At 55.7% G+C, this 20,761-nt stretch overlaps 1 protein-coding gene across 1 annotated transcript; it reads left to right on the top strand.

The window, feature by feature from the left end:
• Positions 1–901: 901 nt before the first annotated feature.
• Positions 902–19,229, top strand: Evpl (envoplakin). The gene is made up of 22 exons (XM_051159090.1): positions 902–1,191; positions 3,698–3,797; positions 4,220–4,374; positions 4,457–4,583; positions 5,278–5,403; positions 5,562–5,600; positions 5,722–5,883; positions 6,023–6,130; positions 6,245–6,340; positions 8,362–8,484; positions 8,794–8,940; positions 9,182–9,336; positions 9,448–9,545; positions 9,715–9,887; positions 11,370–11,548; positions 11,649–11,787; positions 11,894–12,087; positions 12,382–12,532; positions 13,965–14,048; positions 14,167–14,277; positions 14,401–14,493; positions 15,620–19,229. The coding sequence occupies exons 1-22, from the start codon at positions 1,094–1,096 to the stop codon at positions 19,064–19,066; spliced, it is 6,105 nt and encodes a 2,034-aa protein (XP_051015047.1). The 5' UTR covers positions 902–1,093; the 3' UTR covers positions 19,067–19,229.
• The last annotated feature ends 1,532 nt before the right edge of the window (positions 19,230–20,761 follow it).

Genomic DNA, 20,761 nt, shown 5'->3' with positions numbered 1-20,761 from the left:
CAGCCTCTTTCCAGAGCAGAAAACAGAATCTCCTCTCTAGTTCAGTGGTCAAATTCAATAGCTTGGTAAAATTCAGCCAAAAGATGATTGGGCCCCTTCGGTTGCCCTGAGGCCCTGCTGGAAATAGGAGTTCACCCTGGCACTAGATGTGAGGGGAAAGCCAGGAAATCAGCGTGATCATCAGACACCCAGTCTGACTTGGTAGGACCCACTAGGGCCACTCGGGGGCTTTTCTACCAGGAAACCGGACGGAGGAGCAAGCAGAGTGCAGTGGACTTTTCAGCGACCTCTATTCAGGCTTAGCTGCAGGGCTGATCCGGTTCGGTAGCGACCACGGAAGGCATGCCCTCTCCTAACCTAGCCTGAGAGTCTTCTGAGGGTCCTATCCGTCCATGGGGAACCGGCTGGGTAGCACGCACCTTTTAAAACTCTCAGGTGCGAGCAGTTACGGTGGCTCACACTGTAATGACAGCACTTAGGAGGTCGAGGCGGGAAGGTTGATTGCCAATTGGGGCACATAGCAGGAGCCTGTCTCAAATTTAAAAGGAAAAAGTTAGCTGCCTGATATAAATGTCTCCCAGCTGCCCCGTGGGAGACAGAGCAAGGCCCCCCGAGGCCCCACCTCTCCTGGAAGGCCCAGCTATAGGTGGGGGGGGGGGCGGTTGATAGCAGACCCCTGTGCAGCGCAACTCCAGCCAACCTGTTGAGCCAGCGCCAGCATATGTGCTTTGGTCTGTCTGTCTTTCTCCCGCCCAGCCGTTTCCCCACCTGGGTGTGATCCCTGCTCTCTTAGCTCAGCGTGTGGGTGTAACAAGTCCAAACCTCCGTGGGAGTCGCGGGGGCGCCCCGCCCCTGGGCTGTACCCTCTCCTCCCAGACTGGTTGTGCAGGAGCTGTCAGGGCGGGCGCCGGGGCATGCGCGGGCTGGGCCTGGTGGAGACACCGCACCTGCAGGGAGGGGCCTCCCAGAAACTGTCTTCCCCGACCGCCGCCTTACCTCGCCAGAGCGCGGCTAGTAGCCAGAGAGGACGCCCGTCGCCTTCCCGCCCTCCTCCCAGGAGAGCCCAGCCTGAGCCGGCACCTGCTTCACCACCATGTTCAAGGGGCTGAGCAAAGGCTCCCAGGGGAAGGGGTCCCCCAAGGGATCCCCAGCCAAGGGGTCCCCCAAGGGATCCCCCAACAAGCACAATCGGTGAGCCGGGCCGTGGGTGGGTAGTGGTGCTGGGATCAGGGTGGTGCAGGGCCCAGGTGTGTTCTTACTTTGGCAGCAGCTGGGAACCCAGTTCTGGCATTTGGTGTCCTGAGGCCAATGGCCCAAGGGAGGACTCTCTCCGACCTCTGGCCCAGGTTGAGCAAGGGTGGATAGCCTACCGCCACTCCCATTCTCCTGAGGCGGGCAACGGTGGGCCACAGGCAGAGGGGTGGCCTTTCAGAGGTGCTGGACAGGGTAACCGGGCACAGCAGAATGCGGCTCCCTGCTTGCCACTCAATCCTGAGGGTTCACCGGATTGGATAACTCTTGGAGCATGGGTACCCGGTGGGCAGGAGTGAGAGACTCAAGAGAAGGATTTCTGGGCTGGATGACACCCTACCTAACACACAACTTTTTCCCAGGCTCCAATTCTGGATCTTTGCTGTCTCCTTGAAGAGTCAGGAGGCCTTTTTCATAGGAGTAAGGGGGTGGTGGTACCATGTTCTGGTTTGTAGCTCTCTACGGAGACTTGGCCATGTTTTCCCCACTCACTGGCCTCAAGCTCTCGGAAGGAGGCGGTAGCAGCCCTCCTGGAGTCAGGTGTTGGGGTGCAGAGGTGCCAAGATAAGAGCACAGATGAAAGACTGTGATCCAGGTACCCATTACCTCGATAGGGATCAGGGTGCCAACCTAGTGGCTGGGCATCTGGGCCAACAGGAAAGACAGCCGTTAAGACTCTCACTGGAGTAACCTGTCCCCCTGAGGCCCTGAGCCCAGCCCAGGGTGGGGTGCACACTTCCCGGAGGAAGCATCTCTGCCAAGAGGCCCAAGCTGAGGCTGGGCTCTCCCTGGAGTCCCAGAAGCCTCCTGGCCTTGAGTTCCTGTCTCCTGTAGTTCCACTCACAGGTCCCGCTGAGGGTCCCCTGTTCCCTTCAGGGGTGTCTGCTCACTCAGCTCTTCTTTATTGAGGTGCTAGGACTGTTCTAGGAGATGCCTTGCCAGCAAAGCAGTGATGTTCTGCCGCCCCTCAAGGTGCTCACATCAGTACAATAAAAATTAACATGTTGCCTTTAACATGAGCACTCAGGAGGCAGACATACGCAGATCTGTGAGTTGGAGGCTAGGCCAGCTAGGGCTACACAGGAAGATCCCGTCTCATCAAAACAAAAACATGGGGCTGGAAACGGCTCAGGGGTCAAGAGCCCTGGCTGCTCTTCCAGAGGACCTCGATTCAACTCCCAGCCTTCACATCCACAACTGTCTGTAATCACAAGTCCAGGGCATCATCGTCTGGTGTCCACTGGCACCAGGCATACACATGGCACACAGACACACATGTGGGTAAAACATCTGTACACATAAAAATAAAATAATATGTACTAGGGGCATGAGTGTGAGGCCCTGAACCTGCTGCATCCAGCGGCTCAATTCTTCAAATGCTTATGAAACCTTTGTGTTGAGGGCCAGGCATGGTGGCACTCAGAATCACAGACAGGATATCTCTATGAATTTAAGGCTAGCCTGGTCTATATAGTGAGTTCGGGTTAGCCAAGGGTACATAGTGAGATCCTGTCTCATGAAAGCAAAACAAAGCCTGTTGCTGAAGATACTAAAACCCCATTTTAGCCAGGCATGGTGGTCACACCAGGACTTCCAGAACTTGGAAAGCCAGCCTAGGCAGCATAGTGAGTTCCAGGCTAACCTGGGCTATATAATAAGACTTGTTTGTTGTGGATTTTTGTTGTTGTTTGTGGGGTTTTTGTTTTGTTTTGAGACAGGGTTTCTCTGTGTAGCCTTGGCTATCCCAGAAGTAGTTCTGTAGACCAGGCTGGCCTCGAACTCACAGAGATTCACCTGCCTCTGCCCTCCCTAATGCTGGAATTAAAGGTGTGCACCACCACCACCATGCTGCTATTTGGGGTTTTAAGGTAGAAAGGAAGGAAGGAAGCAAGCAAGCAAGGAAGGAAATTAAACAAATCTGGATGTGTCTCAAAAAAAACTAAATTTAAAAAAATTAGCCAGGTATGGTGGTACACGCCTTTAATCTCAGCCCTCAGGAGGCAGAGGCAAGTAGATATCTGTGAGTTTGAGGCCAGCCTGGTCTACAAAATGAATCTAGGACAGCCAAGGCTACACAGAGAAACTCTGTGTCGAAAAACCAAAAATTAAATTAAATAATAAAAAATAAAAACAACTGCTCCTCCTGAAGCCAACCAGGCTGTCTCCCTGGGCCACCTACCTCCACCCCAGGAGGTAGGCCGGCTTGGAGTACTTGAGGTGTACACACTTTCTTTGTGTCAGCACACAGCCCTGGCCTCTCCCTTTGCAAACCCTGTGCAGGGGACAGTACCCTCACCTGCCATCCAGGCCTTGAGCATCTCAGAGCTCAGACTGTGGTCTCTTCCCTGAGGGAGGGCAGGGGAGGGCAGAGGAGGCTCCACACGGCAGGCACGGGAGGGGGGGGGGCTTCCCATGGTCTTATCCTCCGTCCATGACTGTCCATCAGGGCTGTGACCCAGGAACTGGCTCTGCTCATCTCCCGCATGCAAGCCAACGCTGACCAGGTGGAGAGGGACATTTTGGAGACTCAGAAGAGGCTGCAGCAAGTAAGAACCCTACCACAGGGGGTGAGCGGGTGGAGGGGGCAGGGAGCCGCAGAGTCAATGCCTGAGAGTCCTCAGATGGCCTTCTGGGAAGAGATAGACAACCTAGTCCTCCACTGTCCCCAGCCCACTCCAGCCACAGGGAGGGCTCAGGCAGCCTTCTGCTTCCTTGTGCCCTCTGCCCTGCACCCCCATCACCACCACACCCCCCACCCCACTTTAGAGGGACCTTTTGCTGTCTGATCTAGGTGGCCACCTACCACACGGATGCCTTAGCCCTCTGCTTGGTGGTCCCCAGGTGGGCTGGTATAACCAGTCCCAGGCCCGGGGGTGGGGTGGGGTGGGGTGGCGGTGGTCAGTACAGTGGGGGCAGGTCAGAAAGACCATGGGGGAGCCCCGCACATAGGTTTCACGTCTTACGGCAGGACCGGCAGAATGGCGAACAAAACCAAGCTTTGCAGCACCAGCAGGAGGCTGGCCGCAACCTGAAGGAGGCTGAGGTCCTCCTCAAAGACCTTTTCCTGGATGTAGACAAGGCTCGGAGGCTCAAGCACCCACAGGCCGAGGAGATTGAGAAAGAGTGAGCAAGCTGGGGCTCACAATGGAGGTGTGGGGGTTCCCAGACCCAGCCCAGCTCTGACCTGGTGGCTCCCGCTTGGCAGCATCAAGCAGCTGCATGACCGGGTGACCCAGGAGTGTGCAGAATACCGCGCCCTGTATGAGAGGATGGTGCTGCCGCCGGATATGGGACCCAGGGTCGACTGGGGGCGTGTGTTGGAGCAGAAACAGGTCAGGGGCACCCCCCCCCCCCCCCCCCCCCCCCCCCCCGTGTATCAACACATCCTCAAGGAGCTCAGAGCCACACCCCGTGCAGTCAGAGAGCAAGACAGAATGGAGCCTACTGGGGCTTTGTCTTTGAACCCGGGGATGGATAGCTCAGGGATCCGGGATGGAGGCCTCCTGCAGAAGGCACTAAGAGATGGAAGGACTTGGCTGGGTCACAGTGTAGAGGTGGGGACCTTCCAGGAAGGCGCAAAGGCTCCTCTTGGAGGCCCAGGGAAGGATGGACAGTGCACATGTCAAGTTGCTGAGCAGTTATTTGATGCATTTTGCTGACTACCGGGGACCGTGGGGGAGGGGCAGATCCTGGGTCTGCTGGACATGTCCAGGCAGCAGTTGCTGAGGCTCTGGCAACAGATAACGTAAGAGTATAGTGGGAGGCCTGAACCCCAAGAGCCAGTGGGATTCGGGGCCTTGGTCCTGACAGCCACATGAGAATGGCATGTCTGTCCCAGCTACGGGCAACAGCTGCTGTTCACCCAGGCTGCTTATCCGGCCTGTCCACTCTTTGCCTCTATGACCAACTTCTGCGGTGGAGAGGGTACAGGTGGCTGGGGGCGGGGGGGATGTAGAGTGGGAAGGGTTCTCTGGGCTGTAGGACCCAGACTTTCCTAGAAGGACTGAGGACCTGGCTCCTTTGCAGAAGCTGGTCTGTGAGGGCCAGTATGGGCCTGGGATGGCAGAGCTGGAACAGCAGGTGGCCGAACACAACATCCTGCAGAGGGAAATTGAGGCTTACGGGCAGCAGCTGCGGACCCTGGTGGGACCGGTGAGCGTACCCCTGTCCAGGCTGGTGTGGGTCCCCAATCATTGGCCTTCAAGGAAGAGATGTTGGTGGGGAGTGGCCCAAATGTGGGGTGGGGGTGCGGGGGAATCACACAACATTCTGCTTCTCACTGGCCCTGTTTCTCGCCTTGGTTGGGGCAGGATGCAGCGGCCATCAGGAACCAATACCGCGACCTCCTGGTGAGTCAGAGGACGGCTGGGACTGGGTACTGCCGTTGGTGGGACCTCTGTGGCTCGACCCTTTCTGGGGTCACTGTTGCTGAGGCTACCTCCCGCTCCCATTCTTCTCTCCCGAGCGTAGAAGGCGGCATCGTGGCGCCGGCAGAGTCTGGGGAGCTTGTACACACACCTGCAGGGCTGCACGCGGCAGCTGAGCGCCCTGGCAGATCAGCAAGGCCGCATCCTGCAGCAGGATTGGAGTGACCTCATGCCTGACCCTACTGGTGTGAGGCGGGAGTATGAGGTCTGTGAGGACAGGCTCCGGCAGCAGGAGTGGGGCGGGAGGGGGGGGAGGGGGGAGGGAGAGAGAGAGAGAGAGAGAGAGAGAGAGTCTAGGCCATCTTGTTGCTGCTCAGGGCTGTCCTCACTTCATTCTTTCCTAGCATTTCAAGCAGCATGAACTGCTTGCCCAGGAGCACAGTATAAACCAGCTGGAAGATGACGCGGATCGCATGATGGAGCTTGGGCACCCAGCCATAGGGCCCATCCAGGTGTGGCGGCCCCGCCCATGCCCCCCCCCCCCAATCCCTACCCTGTGTTCCCCAAGCAGGTTGGAGGGCTGGTGGGTAGGGCAAGATTCCAACGCTCACCCTTCTATGCTCCAGGTCCACCAGGAGGCCCTCAAGATGGAGTGGCAGAATTTCCTAAACCTTTGCATCTGCCAGGAGAGCCAGCTGGAGCATGTGGAGGGTTACCGGAGGGTGAGCCTGGGGCTGGGCGGGGACTGGGTAGTGGCTGCAGGGAGATGTGGGGGTGGGGTTCAAGGACAACAAGACCCAGGGGCCACTAAAAAGGCAGAGCTGTGGCGTGGTACCTAGGTCCCCGTGGGACAAAAATATCAAGAGTTCTCAGTGTGGTAATTTCACCCCTGGTAGGCGCTAGGTTTATTTATTTATTTATTTATTTATGATGTATACAATGTTTTGCCTGCATGTACACCTAAACCTCAGAAGAGGGCACCAGACCTCATTATAGATGGCTGTGAGCCACATGTGGTTGCTGGAAATTGAACTCAGGACCTCTGAAAGAGCAGTTAGTGCCCTTAACCTCTGAGCCATCTCTCCAGCCCGGTTTTTTTGCTTTTTCAAGACAGGGTTTCTCTGTGTAGCCTTGGCTGTCCTAGACTCACTTTGTAGACCAGGCTGGCCTTGAACTCACAGCGATCCGCCTTCCTCTGCCTCCCGAGTGCTGGGATTAAAGGCATGTGCCACCATACCCAGCCTAGGCGCTAGTTTTTAAACTGTTTTGTGCTCCTTAACGTCTCTGCCTCCTTTCCAACCCCCAACCCTAGGTAGCAGAGAAGGAAGGTTAGAGGGGACAGGATACGTAGAACTCTTTAGCCTTAGTTCCAGCTGGCTCGGGTTGTCAAGTCCTTTGGGGCAGTAGCAACCTCAGTTGTCAGGATATCCAGGTATCCAGTAAGTCATCTTTCTTCTCCGACCTACTCCTTGCTGCCCGTCACTGCCCCCCCCGCCCCCGGTTTTTCGGAGACAGGGTTTTTTTTGTGTAGCCTTGACTGTCCTGGACTCGCTTTGTAGATGAGGCTGGCCTCGAACTCACAGCAATCTGCCTGCCTCTGCCTCCCAAGTGCTGGGATTAAAGGCACGTGCCACTAATGCCTGACCGGTTTTTGTTGTTGTTGTTGTTGTTAAGAATTATTTATTTTACAAAGTGAGTTCAGGACGGTCAAGATAACAGAGAAACCCTATCTGGAAAAAACAAAAAGCAAACTCCATAGATTTATTTTATTTATTTATTATGTATACAGTGCTCTGCCTGTATATACACCTGCAGGCCAGAAGAGGGCATCAGATCACATTATAGATGGTTGTGAGCCACCATGTGGTTGCTGGGAATTGAACTCAGGACCCCTAGAAGAGCAGGCAGTGCTGTTAACCACTGAGCCACCTCTCCAGCCCTGTGCCACCTTTTTAATGTGGTGCTGAGGCTTGAGCTAAGGGCCTCTCTACAATCACTACAAGCCAAGCTGTATCTCCTGCCCCTGAGTTACTTTTTCCTTTTTGAAAATTTTTGCTTTGAACTGTGTGTGTGTGTGTTTTCTGTGAATATATGCACATGAGTGCAGGTCTCTGTGGAGGGAGGCCAGAGGTAGGGGGACAAGCTCAAGGACAGCCTGGTCTACCTAGCAAGTTCAAAGCCAACCAAGACTACATAGTAAGACCTCATCTCAGAAAAACCAACAATAATAAAAATGACAGATTGGGTCTAGTGTGACAGCCATGGCTGAAAGGGCACACACATATCCTAGTGCTCAGGGAGCAGAAAGCGGAAGGATGACAAGCTTGAGGCTAGCCTGGGCTACTTAGTGAGACCCTATCTCAAAAAAGAAGATGGAATAGCTAGGCGTGTAGCTCAATAGTAGAAGATCTGACTGGCAGGCACCAGACCCCTGCGTACAAAACCCAGCATATTGCCCTATGACACACTAAAAGCTATTTACAGGGAGCCAAAAATGCCCCATTTATGGACACTCCCTTTTTAAAAGCTCCCACTACCTGGGGAGATGTAGTTGGTCTTTGTTTAGCTGGTTGAGATTTAATTTGTTTTGCTTTGCTTTGATGGTTTGAGTGTAGCCTGGGTTTAGCCTGGCTTGAGTTTTGTCCTGGTATGAGTTTAGCCTGGCTGGGGCCCAGCTGTTTTGCAGGGTCAGTGGGTAGTGGGTTGCCTCTGGCTCTGCCCTTGACCACCCAGTGGACCTTAGTTCCAGGAAGAGGCGGACTCAGTCAGCCAGACCCTGGCAAAGCTCAGCTCCAACATGGACACCAAGTGCGGCCTTGGCACTGGGGACTCCTGCTCCCCGATGGAACTCCTGCTACAGCTGGAGGTCAGTCAGCCCCAGGGGGCCATCACGGAACTTTCTCCCCAGAAAAGAGATCCCAGGTGTAGCCCCAAAACCCCAGGCGAAGGGGCCGCTCCAGCAGAAGCCCTGGCCCTCCTACACTTCTGTATGCTGTCTGTAATGTGCCGGGAGAAGCCTGGCCGAGCTTCCACTCTGGAGGCCCCTATGGGACTAGCCAGCATCCTTACCCTCCTTCCACCCCACGAAGGCCACACCCCTCTCAGGAGATGGAAAGGGGACGGGTGGCTTCCATTGCAGCCTGGCCTGAGCTCTTGCTGCCTGGGTCCCCAACAGGCAGAGGAGAAGCAGCTGGCCACCGCGGAGAGGGTTTTGGGGGAGCTGCAGCAGCGAAGCCGGGAAGTAGCCCCACTGCCACAGCGTAGGAACCCACCCAGCCAGCCTGTGCAGGTGGACAGCATCTGTGACTGGGACTCAGGAGAAGTACGGAAGCACTTGCTACCTTCCCTCCTCACGCCCTTCCTTGACCCAGCCCCACCCCCTCTCCAATCTGTCCCACCTTGTCCTATCCTTGTCCTTACCCTAGCCCCTCCCACTTCTTCTCCAGCCTAGTTCCAGCTGCTGTCTCCACGCATCCCTGTCCCCCCAGCCACCTGTCCCCACCACCACCACCACCTCTCCAGGCCTCTACCCTTGACCCCACGTAATCCCGTCTATCCTTCAGGTTCAGTTGCTTCGGGGAGAGCGGTACACACTCAAGGACAATGCTGACCGATACACATGGGTGATTCAGGGCCCTGGTGGAGAGACCAAAAGCGCCCCAGCTGCCTGCCTCCGCATCCCAGCACCGGACCCCGAAGCTGTAGCCAAAGTCTCCAGGTGGTTCACCCCAGGATGCCCACAGGCACCAAGGCCAATGCTTTCCTCTGAGGCAGTGGGTGCTGGGGCTGGACAGGGAGACAGACACTTTTCTCTCATCTCCTATTCCAGGCTAGCCATGGAGCTGCAGACTCTGAAGCAGAAACTATCTGCAGAGAAGAGCCGCCTTAAGGCCACTGTTGTAGAGCCTTTACAGCCTGGCCAGCAGGGTACCAGAGGATGGAGCAGGGTGGGGACCAATGGGAGGGCCACGATGGGTAGGCAGTACTCCATCCCGTCCTTTCCTCAGCCCCTCCACAACCCGCAGGCACACAGGGAGGGCCCATTTCAAGCAGTCATAAGGTAGGCCTGGACCCTCACTAGCGCTTCTGCCCCCAGCCCCAGCAGGCTCAGCTCCAGATAACCCACAGGCTGAAAAGCTCCTGACACAGATGACCCACCTGGCCGGGGATCTGGGACACATAGAGAGACAGGTGCTGACCTGGGCTCGGACACCACTGACCCGCCCTTCTCCACTGAAGGATCTAGAGGACCGCCTCCACAGCCACGAGGTCAGTGAGCAGCCTTGAGAGCCTCAGGACAAGAAAGGGCCCTGCCCTGAGGGTATATATACTCCTGGGGCCATGGACTCAAAAAATGGGGTTCTCCCCTCCAAAAAAAGAAAAAATGGGGTTCCCATCCTGGTTCTTCCATGGACAGGCTCCGTCAACGTGGACAAGTCCCTTTTCTGAGCTTTGATTTCCTCACCTCTGGCGTGGCACCCACATCCTTTGGCCATCCTGAGGGTGAAAGTGTGACAACTCCTGGGCCAGAGTCGAGACCCCACATGGAAGTTTTTTTCTTTCTTTTTTTTTTTTTTCGAGACAGGGTTTCTCTGTGTAGCCTTGGCTATCCTGGACTTGCTTTGTAGATCAGGCTGGCCTCAAACCCACAGTGATCCACCTGCCTCTGCCTCCCAAGTGCTGGAATTAAAGGTGTGTGCCACCACCACTCAGCCTTGGAAGTTTTTCTAATGAGGGTCATGGGAAGAGCAAGGGAGCCTGGGATATCCCATAGGGCTAGATTTCTCAGCGCTATAGGGAAAGCCTACCTGGAGGGATAGAAACACTGTCATTGTCACTCAGTGATGACCACATCCTCTGACACATGAACCCAGCAGCCTGACAGCGCCCTGGGCAGAAGCCCAAGCATGCTAGTTAGCCTTCCAAACCGGTTTCTGTTCAAATATAACATACCATTAGTGTTTGGTTTTTTAAAATGTGAATCATGTTCACTTACATTGTTGTATAACCTGCTTTGGTCTATCTACCGTGCAGTGTGGACGGGGGAGGCAGCAGCTCAGCCTGGCCAGGGAGGAGGGGAGGGGCTTCCCAAGGGCAGGAGACGTGAAGGCAGGAGCTCCATGAGGATGCTCTGGCACAGGGGGAGGGTCTCACAGATGGGACATCATGGGTACAGGATACCTAAGGCTGGCTGATGGCTGACTTTGCCTCAAGAGACAGAAGGCAGTACCACCCCATCAGCCAGGGCTTTGTCGGCTCAGCCTGAACAACAGCAAGCTGGCAGGCCTGATGGTGAGCAAGAGAGTGACGGTACCGACCATAGGCCACTATATGCCTGGTCCTTGTTGCTAAGCAATAGGATCTCATTTCATCCCACAGTCCATCATTCTACTGATGAAGAGACTCAGGGGGACAAGGGTGAGGTGTCATCCAAGCATGGTGGTACATGCCTTTAATCCCAGCACTCAGGAGGCAGAGGCAGGCAAATCTCTGTGAGTTCAAGGCCAGCCTGGTCTACAAAGCAAGTCCAGGACAGCCAAGGCTACACAGAGAAACCCTGTCTCAGGGGGAAAAAAGAGAAAGAAAAGAAAGAGAGAGAGACTGGGGGTGGGGGTGGGGGTTGTACTAGGCTACCGACTTGGGGAGAAGAAGAGGCAGGCCTGGCCCCAAACTTGTATCATGCCTTCATTGACATAGGGGGAGGTAACCTAGAGACCCCTGTGTTCTTTGCCTGCTCCACCCCTGACCCAGGGCACAGCACAGCGCCTTCAGAGCCTGGGAGCTGAGAAGGAGGCAGCCCAGCAGGAGTGTGAGGCGTTTCTGTCCACTAAGCCTGTGGGCCCAGCTGCCCTACAGCTGCCCGTGGTCCTCACCAATGTCAAGGACAAGTATAATGACGTGCAGAGTCTGTGCCACCTCTATGGGGAGAAGTGAGTGCTCAGGAGAGAGCCATGGTGTGTGTGTGTTGGGGGGGGGGGTGGCATCGGCATTTAATGACTGAGGTATCTGACTGTCACTTCCTCACTGCAGAGCCAAGGCTGCTCTGGGTCTGGAGCAGCAGATCCAGGAGGCGGACAGGGTCATCCAAGGCTTTGAGGTCACCCTGGCACAGGAGGGCCCCATCCCTGAAGGCTCTGGGGCACTGCAGGAGAGGGTCAGCGAGCTGCAGGTGTGGCTAAGTGGCAGCTTGCTGGTGGGGGCTGGGTCGGGTAAGGAGTGGTCTGGGCGTCCCGAGGAGCCTGGAGCATGCTCCTTCACGTCCCCTTTCCCCACAGCGCCAGCGAAAGGAGCTCCTCCACCAACAGGCCTGTGTGCTGGGGCTGCACCGCCAGCTGAAGGCCACTGAGCATGCGTGCGGTGCGCTTCAGAACAATTTCCAAGAGTTCTGCCAAGACCTGCCACGGCAGCAGCGCCAGGTGCGTGCCCTCACCGACCGCTACCATGCCGTGGGGGACCAGCTGGACTTGAGGTGAGTGGATCGAAGGGGAGCCCAGGCACTGCTGCTGATGAGCTAGTGTCTTAACCTTTCTGAGGCTATTTCCTTGCCCGCAAAATGAGACGGTAACTATACTTAATTCCCTCCCTCATCTGTGCCAGGCAGGCAGTGTCCATTGTGTCGGCCTGTCACTTAGGCCTTCCGCTCTGTCTCAAAATGGAGGAGGCATCCACCGGCCTCCTCTGTGTAAACCCTCCCCCCCACCCATGCCGGACCCGTGCCTGGAGGTCAGCTCTCACTGCTGTATGGGACCTTGTCCTCTGGCAGGGAGAAGCTACTACAAGATGCCAGCCTCACCTACCAACAGTTCAGGAATAGCAGGGACAGCCTGAGCTCCTGGCTGGAGCAGCTGCCCCACCACCACGTGCAACCCAGCGATGGGCCCAGCCAGATTGCCTACAAGCTGCAAGCACAGAAGGTGAGGGGCTGGGGCTAAGGAAGGCAGGAGGGGGCACAGCGGGGAGGGAGAAGGGTAGTATGTGGGGGGGGGGGGCTGGAGGGATTGCCTGAGTCAGAGCCTGGCCTAGAACTGGGCGCTCTAGCTAACCGTTTCCTTTCCAGCCACCTCCCCAGCAGGGACAGCTGTTTGTATCCATGAGGCCAACGCTCAAAAGCAAGAGGGTTCCTAGCACAGACCGGGGTGGGGGTCAGGTTAGGGTTAGGTGGGCTTGGCCCTTCCCGCCTCCACAGCTTGCTCACCACCACTTTCCAGCCACTCTTGGTTCCTCTTCTTCATCCTTGTCCAGGCTGTCAGTGCTAAGCCAGGAGCTAAGGGTACAGACCCACTCACTCCCTCAGGTACTCCACCTGCTGGGGAAGTCCATTTCAGGCCTGTGGCTGATAAAAACACTTTTAGAGTCAAGCTGCCAGCTTGGTGTGAGCACCCCCTAGTGGAAATTTATGGGAGTGAGGGCAAGTGACCTAAGAAAAAAGGTCTGGAGTCAGGTAAAGGAGAAATATCCCACTCAGAGGGCAAGAAGTGGGGCTATGAGGGAGGGACAGACCATGCAGATTCTTCTAAGCACAGGAAGGAATCTGGGCTTAACATTACAACACTGGGAGCACTGGGTGAAGAGGGTCCCCCTTAGATAGTTTGAAAGTTTTCCATGGATGCCTCCGAGGAACCAGGGCAGAAGGCAAAGGGGGACGGGAGGGGGAAGAGGCGCAGGGCCCTTTCCAGAAAAATGAAATTGAAATTCTTAGAGCATTTGGTACCTTTTTCTTCCTCTCTCTGTCTCTTTCTGTCTCTCTCTCTCTGCCTCTCTCTCTCTCTGCCTCTCTGCCTCTGTCTCTGTCTCTCTGTCTCTGTCTCTCTCTTTTTGGTTTTTTGAAATAGGGTTTCTCTGTGTAGACCTGGCTGTTCTGGAACACACTCTGTAGACCAGGCTGGCCTCAAACCTGCCTCTGAGCTACCACCACCCAGTGCAGCCGCCTTTTTCTTTCTCCTCTTCCTTCCTCTTCCTCTTCCCTTCTTCCTGGTTCTGATCCTAGATGAAGCAAAGGTCACATCCAGGCTTCAGAATGACTGGATGTGCAGCGGTCTCCAGAGCCTGATATCCTGGTCCCTGGAAGCTTGTCCACAGTGTCCCTTCTCTGGTGGTGCCTCCAAGGTTGCAGAGCCTCACTGGAGAGTTGGATCCAGTATATCTGTGGCCTAGTGACACCAAAGCTGAAGTGCAAGTGCCACTGGGCCAACACAGGATTCTAGGGCCAAGAGGAGGGTGTCAGAGAAGGCAGGCAGCCCTGGGTCGCCTTTGCCTGTGTGCTGGCTGACTGTAACCCTGGGGGTACCAGTAGGGGGAGAGGGGTCTTCCCAGCCCCTGTGACTCTTGCTTTCCCCTCCTTGGCAGAGGCTGATGCAAGAAATCCTGGGGCGTGAGCAGGACCGGGTCGCGGTATGCCGCCTCACCCGGGACCTGCAGGAAACTCTTCAGGTGGGCATTTGACTTTAACTTCTCTCTCTCTCTCATCTCACCAGCCTCCTTCCCTCCCCCTGTCAGACTCTGATCCTCCATGCCCAGTCTCTGTATAAGTGACTTTTGTCCCTGTTAGGACTACGAGCTGCAAGTGGATGCCTACCGCTGCTCCTTGGAGCCCACCCTGGCGGTGTCAGCCCCTAAGAGACTCCGGGTAGTTTCCCTGCTGGAGACCAGCCAGGCTCAGGTGAGGCGGGTCCCAGTGGGGCTTAGTGTCTTCTGGCACCAGCTCTGCAGCTCCTCAGGCTGGAGTTGACTCTGCTGTCCCTCTCCTCACTCTGCGTCTCCCCCCTCCACCCCCACCCCCCAGGAGAAGAACCTCACTAAAGCTTACACTGAGGTCGCCGCAGCCGAGCAACAGCAGCTGCGCCAGCTGGAGTTTGCTAAGAAAATGCTGGAGAAGGTACAGAGGCGCTGCCCACCTGTGGCCACAGCAGGCGCTGCCCACCTGTGGCCACAGCAGCCAACCTGGCCTGGTGTTGGCCAGGTTGTCATCCTTTCTCCCTGGTGGGGACATGTCCTCTAGCCCCAGAGAGCCAAGAAACGCATGCTGCACAGTCATCAGCCTCAGGACCCAGTCACACTGGCCACAGGCCATCTAGGTCTCCATTGCTGGTAGAGCAGAAGCTAGGCGCTCTCTATGGCTTGCCAGTTTTGTTTTTTTAAGATTTATTTATTATTACATATAATGTGCTCTGGCTGCATGTATACCTGCATGCGAGAAGAGGGCATCAGATTACATTATAGATGGTTGTGAGCCACCATGTGGTTGCTGGGAATTGAACTCAGGACCTCTGGAGGAGCAGTCAGTGCCCTTAACCTCTGAGCCACCTCTCCAGCCCGTGGCTTGCCAGCTTTAATGAGACACATTTCAGCATCTACTGGAGAAGGTTGGGCCCAAGAGTGGGGAGGTGGGGCGCTTGGGAGGGTCCTGTGCACACTATCTACTGCAGACTTGGCCAGGCTCCAGCCTTGTACCCTAATAGCACCTGAGCCCCTCAAAATTTTGTATCTAAGCCGGGGGTGGTGACACATGCCTTTAATCTTAGCACTTGGGAGGTAGAAGCAGGTGGATCACTAAATTCAAGGCCAGCCTGCTCTATAAAGCGAGTCTAGGACAGCCAAGGCTACACAGAGAAAACCTGTCTTGAAAAAAAAAAAAAAATGGGACTAGAGAGATGGCTCAGTGGTTAAGAGCACTGGCTGCTCTTCCAAAGGTTCAATTCCCAGCAACCACATGGTGGCTCACAACCATCTATAATGAAATCTGGTGCCCTCTTCTGGTTTGCAGGCAAGAACACTGTATACAAAATAAATAAATAAATCTTAAAAAAGAAAAGAAAAGAAAAGAAAAAAGAATCCTGTGTCCAAGTACCCCATTGTCTTCAGCTCCATTGCCCGGGATCTACCAGGAAGTCTTAGAAAGCAGGGAGGGATCTCTGACCTCAGGGCTGGGGTACAGAACACTGGGGCTCCAATCTTTTCTCCACTCACCTCAGGACTGTCTTCTCTCTTTTCTGTCACTGCAGAAGGAGCTTACTGAGGACATCCAAGCCATCCACAGTGCAAGACAGGGATCTGGGAGCCTGGCCCACCCAGGGATGGAGCCAGAGGTCCTGAAGACCCAGCTGGAGGAAGAGAGGAAGCGGGTGGCTGAGGTACAGCAGGAGCTGGAAGCACAGAGGCAGCAGCTGCTGCAGCTGAGGACCCAACAGCCCGTGGCGAGGCTGGTGGAGAAGGAGGTGGTGGAGTTCTACCGGGACCCCCAGCTAGAGCGTGATGTGGTTCAGGTGTCATCCCAGGTGGAGGAGGAGGGCAAGAGGCGGGCCCGCCTACAGGCTGAGCTGGAAGTGGTGGCCCAAAAGGTCGTCCACTTGGAGGGCAAGAGGACGACCATGCAGCCTCACCTGCTGACCAAAGAGGTCACCCAAATTGAGAGGGACCCTAGCCTGGACAGCCAGGCCACACAGCTCCACAGTGAGACTCAGCGGCTGCGTGGGGAGAACACTGTCCTCGCTGGCCGGCTGGGAGAGCTGAAGGATGAACTGCTGGCCCTGGAGCAGAAGGAGATGAGCGTGAAGGAGAAGATTGTGATGAAGGAGGTGGTTAAGGTGGAGACGGATTTGGAAATGGTGAAGGCGACCCAGACCCTACGGCTGCAGATTGAGGAGGCTGCTGCCCGGAGAAAGGGGGCAACGGAAGCGGTCACCAAGATCCAGGCTCGCATCAGAGACCTGGAACAGGTGATCCGCTCCGTGGAGCCCAAGGTCATTGTGAAGGAGGTGAAGACGGTGGAGCAGGACCCTGGCCTTCTTCAGGAAGCCTCCAGGCTGAGAAACCTATTGGAGGAGGAAGAGAACAAGAACGCCGCCCTGGCCAGGGAACTGCAGGACCTGCAGGCCAAGTACAGGGTGGCGGAAAAGCAGCCGCCCAAAGTGCAGCTGCAGGAGCGCGTCCACGAGATCTTCCAGGTGCATCCTGAGACAGAGCGCGAGATCGCCCGGCTCCAGGCGCAGCTGCAGGAGACAGGCGGCAAGCGGGGCAGCGTGGAGCAGGAGGTGGAGAGGCTGCTGCCGGAGCTGGAGGTCCTGCGTGCTCAGAAACCCGTGGTGGAGTACAAGGAGGTGATTCAGGAGGTGGTGAGGCACGAGAAGAACCCGGAGGTGCTCCGCGAGGTTGACCGGCTCAAGGCTCAGCTCAACGAGCTGGTCAACACCAACGGGCGCTGCCAAGAGCAGCTCATCAGGCTGTGTGGAGAACGCGATGAGTGGAAGAGGGAGCGGTCCAAGGTGGAGACCAAGATGGTGAGCAAAGAAGTCGTGCGGCGTGAGAAGGACGCGGTGCTGGAGAAAGAGGCCGACAGGCTCCGGCAGGAGGTGCGGGAGGCCGTCCAGAAGAGAAGGGCAGCTGAGGACGCTGTCTACGAGCTACAGAACAAGTTCCTGCTCCTGGAGAGGCGGCGGCCCGAGGAGCAGGTTGTAGTGCAGGAGGTGGTGGTCACGCAGAAGGACCCAAAGCTTCACGAGGAGCACAGGCGGCTGAGCCGGAGCCTGGATGAGGAGACAGGGCGGCGGCGGCAGCTGGAGCTGGAGGTGCGGCAGCTGAGTGCCGCTGTGGTGGAGGTGGCGGCCACGCTCAGCTTCGAGGAGGACCGCGGCAAGAAGCTGGCTGCCGAGAGGGAGCTGCGGCAACTGACGCTCAAGATCCAGGAGCTGGAGAAGCGGCCTCCTGCCCTGCAGGAGAAGATCATCATGGAGGAGGTGGTCCAGTTGGAGAAGGACCCAGATCTGGAGAGGTCTACCGAGGCCCTGAGGCGAGAGCTGGATCAGGAGAAGAGCCGGGCGACGGAGCTGCACCGGGAGTGCAAGGGCCTGCAGGTCCAGGTCGACCTCCTTCAGAAAACGAAATCACAGGAGAAGACCATCTACAAGGAAGTCATCAGGGTGGAGAAGGACCCAGCGCTGGAGGGTGAGAGGGCCCGAGTGTGGGAGACCCTTCATCGGGAGCGCGCAGCTCGCCAGGCCCTGGAGGAAGAGGTCCGGAGCTTGCAAGAGCGGATTGACCGGGCTGAGGCTCTGAGGAGGTCCTGGTCACGGGAAGAAACTGAGCTTAAGGCGGCCCGGGAGCAGGTGAGCCAGGACTGCGGGCGGATGCAGCAAGAGCTGCGAGAGCTGGAGAGGCAGAAGCAGCAGAAAGCGCGGCAGCTGCAAGAGGAAGGGAGGCTACTTAGCCAGAAGACAGAGAGCGAGCGCCAGAAGGCAGCCCAGCGTAGCCAGGCCCTCTCGAAGCTCGAGGCAGCCATTCTCGATGAAAAGGACAAGATCTACGAGAAGGAGAGGACCCTCAGGGACCTGCACACCAAGGTGAGCCGGGAAGAGCTCAGCCAGGAAACCCAGACGCGGGAGACCAACCTTTCCACCAAGATCTGCATCTTGGAACCGGAGACCGGGAATGACATGTCTCCTTACGAGGCCTACAAGAGGGGTATCATTGACAGAGACCAGTACCTCCAGCTGCAGGAGCTTGAGTGTGACTGGGAAGAAGTCACCACCTCCAGCCCCTGCGGGGAGGAGTCTGTGCTCTTGGACCGCAAGAGCGGGACGCAGTACTCCATCGAGGCTGCCCTCCGCTGCCGTCGCATCTCTAAAGAAGAATACCACAGGTACAAGGATGGCCGCCTCCCCATCTCTGAGTTTGCCCTGCTTGTGGCAGGGGAGACCAAACCCAGTTCCTCACTCTCCATCGGGTCCATCATCTCTAAGTCCCCACACTGCTCCCCAGGCCCCCAGAGTACTGGTTTCTCCTCCCCAGACCTCTCCTCTTTTGGGCTCTCTGATGATAGCTTCCCCATCGCTGGGATTTACGACACAACCACAGACAACAAGTGCAGCATCAAGGCAGCTGTGACCAAGAACATGCTGGACCCCATCACTGGGCAGAAGCTGCTGGAGGCCCAGGCAGCCACAGGGGGCATTGTGGACCTTCTCAGCCGAGAACGATACTCCGTGCACAAGGCGATGGAGCGGGGACTCATTGAGAACACCTCCACGCAACGGCTGCTCAATGCTCAGAAGGCCTTCACTGGCATTGAGGACCCAGTCACCAAGAAGAGGCTCTCCGTGGGTGAGGCGATCCAGAAGGGCTGGATGCCCCAGGAAAGCGTGCTTCCCCATCTGCTGGTGCAGCACCTGACCGGGGGCCTCATCGACCCCAAGAGGACCGGACGCATCCCGGTTCCTCAGGCTGTACTCTGCGGGATGATCAGCGAAGATCTGGGCCAGCTCCTGCAAGATGAATCCGGCTACGAGAAGGATTTGACAGACCCCATCACCAAGGAGCGGCTGAGCTACAAGGAGGCCATGGTGCGCTGCCGCAAAGACCCCCTAAGTGGTCTCCTGCTCCTCCCAGCCGTGCTGGAAGGCTATCGCTGCTACCGCGCGGCCTCCCCGACCCTGCCACGCTCCTGTGTGCGTTGATGGGGGGGGGCCTATGCAGAGAGGAAGGGAAGATTGGAGCACCCCTTGCCCTGGAGTATCATAATCCCAGGCAGTGGATCTTCCTTCTGGCCACCCATCCCTTGCTACTCAATCATTTGTGGTGTTGGGCTCTGTCCCCAAACTTGAGGAGCTAGCTCCATTGTTCCATTCCCCCCCCCAGACCCCCCCATCTCATGCTTCTAATAAATGGGTTATCTTGGTGCCATGTCTTGCTCTTATTTGGGGTTGCAGGATCTGTCTGTCTAGGGTGTGAACCCAGAAGCAGCATTGCTTGGAAATTTTTCCTCAAAGTATGTGTTGTTTGCAGTGGGTGTGCCCAACTCACCTGCCTGAGAAATAGGTGGTCATGGAACAAGACTATGGAAGACCCCTGGCCCCTCAGTTCCTGTCAGAACTGTCTCCAACCCTTTGTCAATCTCCCCTTTGTTGGCAAGCTGGGTCCCCTATATGCAGAGTGATACCAGAAAACTCAGGAACAAGTTACATTTCCCATTTGTCACACAGAAGGACACCAACAGCTTTTCTTTGATGTGATGACTTAATGTAGGCTTCGACCTTTTCCAAACCTACTTTATTTGGGGTTCTTTAATGCTTGCACCTCCCTTCCAACCTACCTACCCTAGATAGGAGAGAAAAGAGGCTAATGGGAACAGAAGAAGGAGATCTTTTTTTAACTCAGTTCCTAGGAGCAATTACCTTGGCGTAGTCGGCAGGATTTCAGCAGACCAGCAATTCAACCAAAGTTGCTGCTAGAACCTGGAACAGCAGCCGGAACCCGGAGCCCCGAAGTATTCTCTGGAGTGGTTCTCTCTAGAAGCGTCTCAAAGTAGAGCAATGAATAGCCAAACAATACCAAGACCCAAAAGGCCCCACACCTCCTGTTTGGGGCTCATATATATAGCTCTTCTCAGAGTCTGTACTAAGATGTGTTTCAGCTGGTGAAAACCCAAGCCCCTGCACAAGGTGGTTCACCTTCTAGTGGATGAACATCACCTGATCTCTCACAAGCCTGCTCCACGCTTAAATCCACTACATATCCCGCACTTTGAATCAAAACAAAAACATGCACATCTATATATCCTTTCTATTAAAAAGTAAACTATAAGGCTGGGCGTGGTGGCGCACACCTTTAATCCCAGCACTCGGGAGGCAGAGGCAGGCGGATCGCTGTGAGTTCGAGACCAGCCTGGTCTACAAAGTGAGTCCAGGATGGCCAAGGCCACACAGAGAAACCCTGTCTCGAAAAACAAAAAACAGAAAACAAACAACAAAAAAAAGTAAACTATAGAGGCAGGCGGATTGCTGTGAGTTCGCGGTCAGCCTGGTCTACAAAGTGAGTCTAGGACAGCCAAGGCTACACAGAGAAACCCTGTCTCAAAAAACAAACAAAAAAGTAAACTATATACAATAAACATAATTATGAGACTTATCCAGTAAAAGTTATACTTACAAGGACCAGTCCATTTGTATTTGACAGTCTTGGAGAAATTTTTCCACTGTCTGTCCTATCCTGACTCTTATCATAGTGTCCAAAGTTTTCCTAAATCATTTTATTATAATTTACACTTATCGGCCTCTAAATATGATTTTAGCCCTTAAACTAACGCTTATAGTACTGCTATGGCTACCTAGTCTTCAACCCCATCAGAGACTTAAGGAAGTATTATCTAATGT

The sequence above is a fragment of the Acomys russatus genome, chromosome 16, assembly GCF_903995435.1.
Source record: "Acomys russatus chromosome 16, mAcoRus1.1, whole genome shotgun sequence".
Lineage (NCBI taxonomy): Eukaryota > Metazoa > Chordata > Mammalia > Rodentia > Muridae > Acomys > Acomys russatus.
This window is presented reverse-complemented; position numbering and strand designations above follow the sequence as displayed.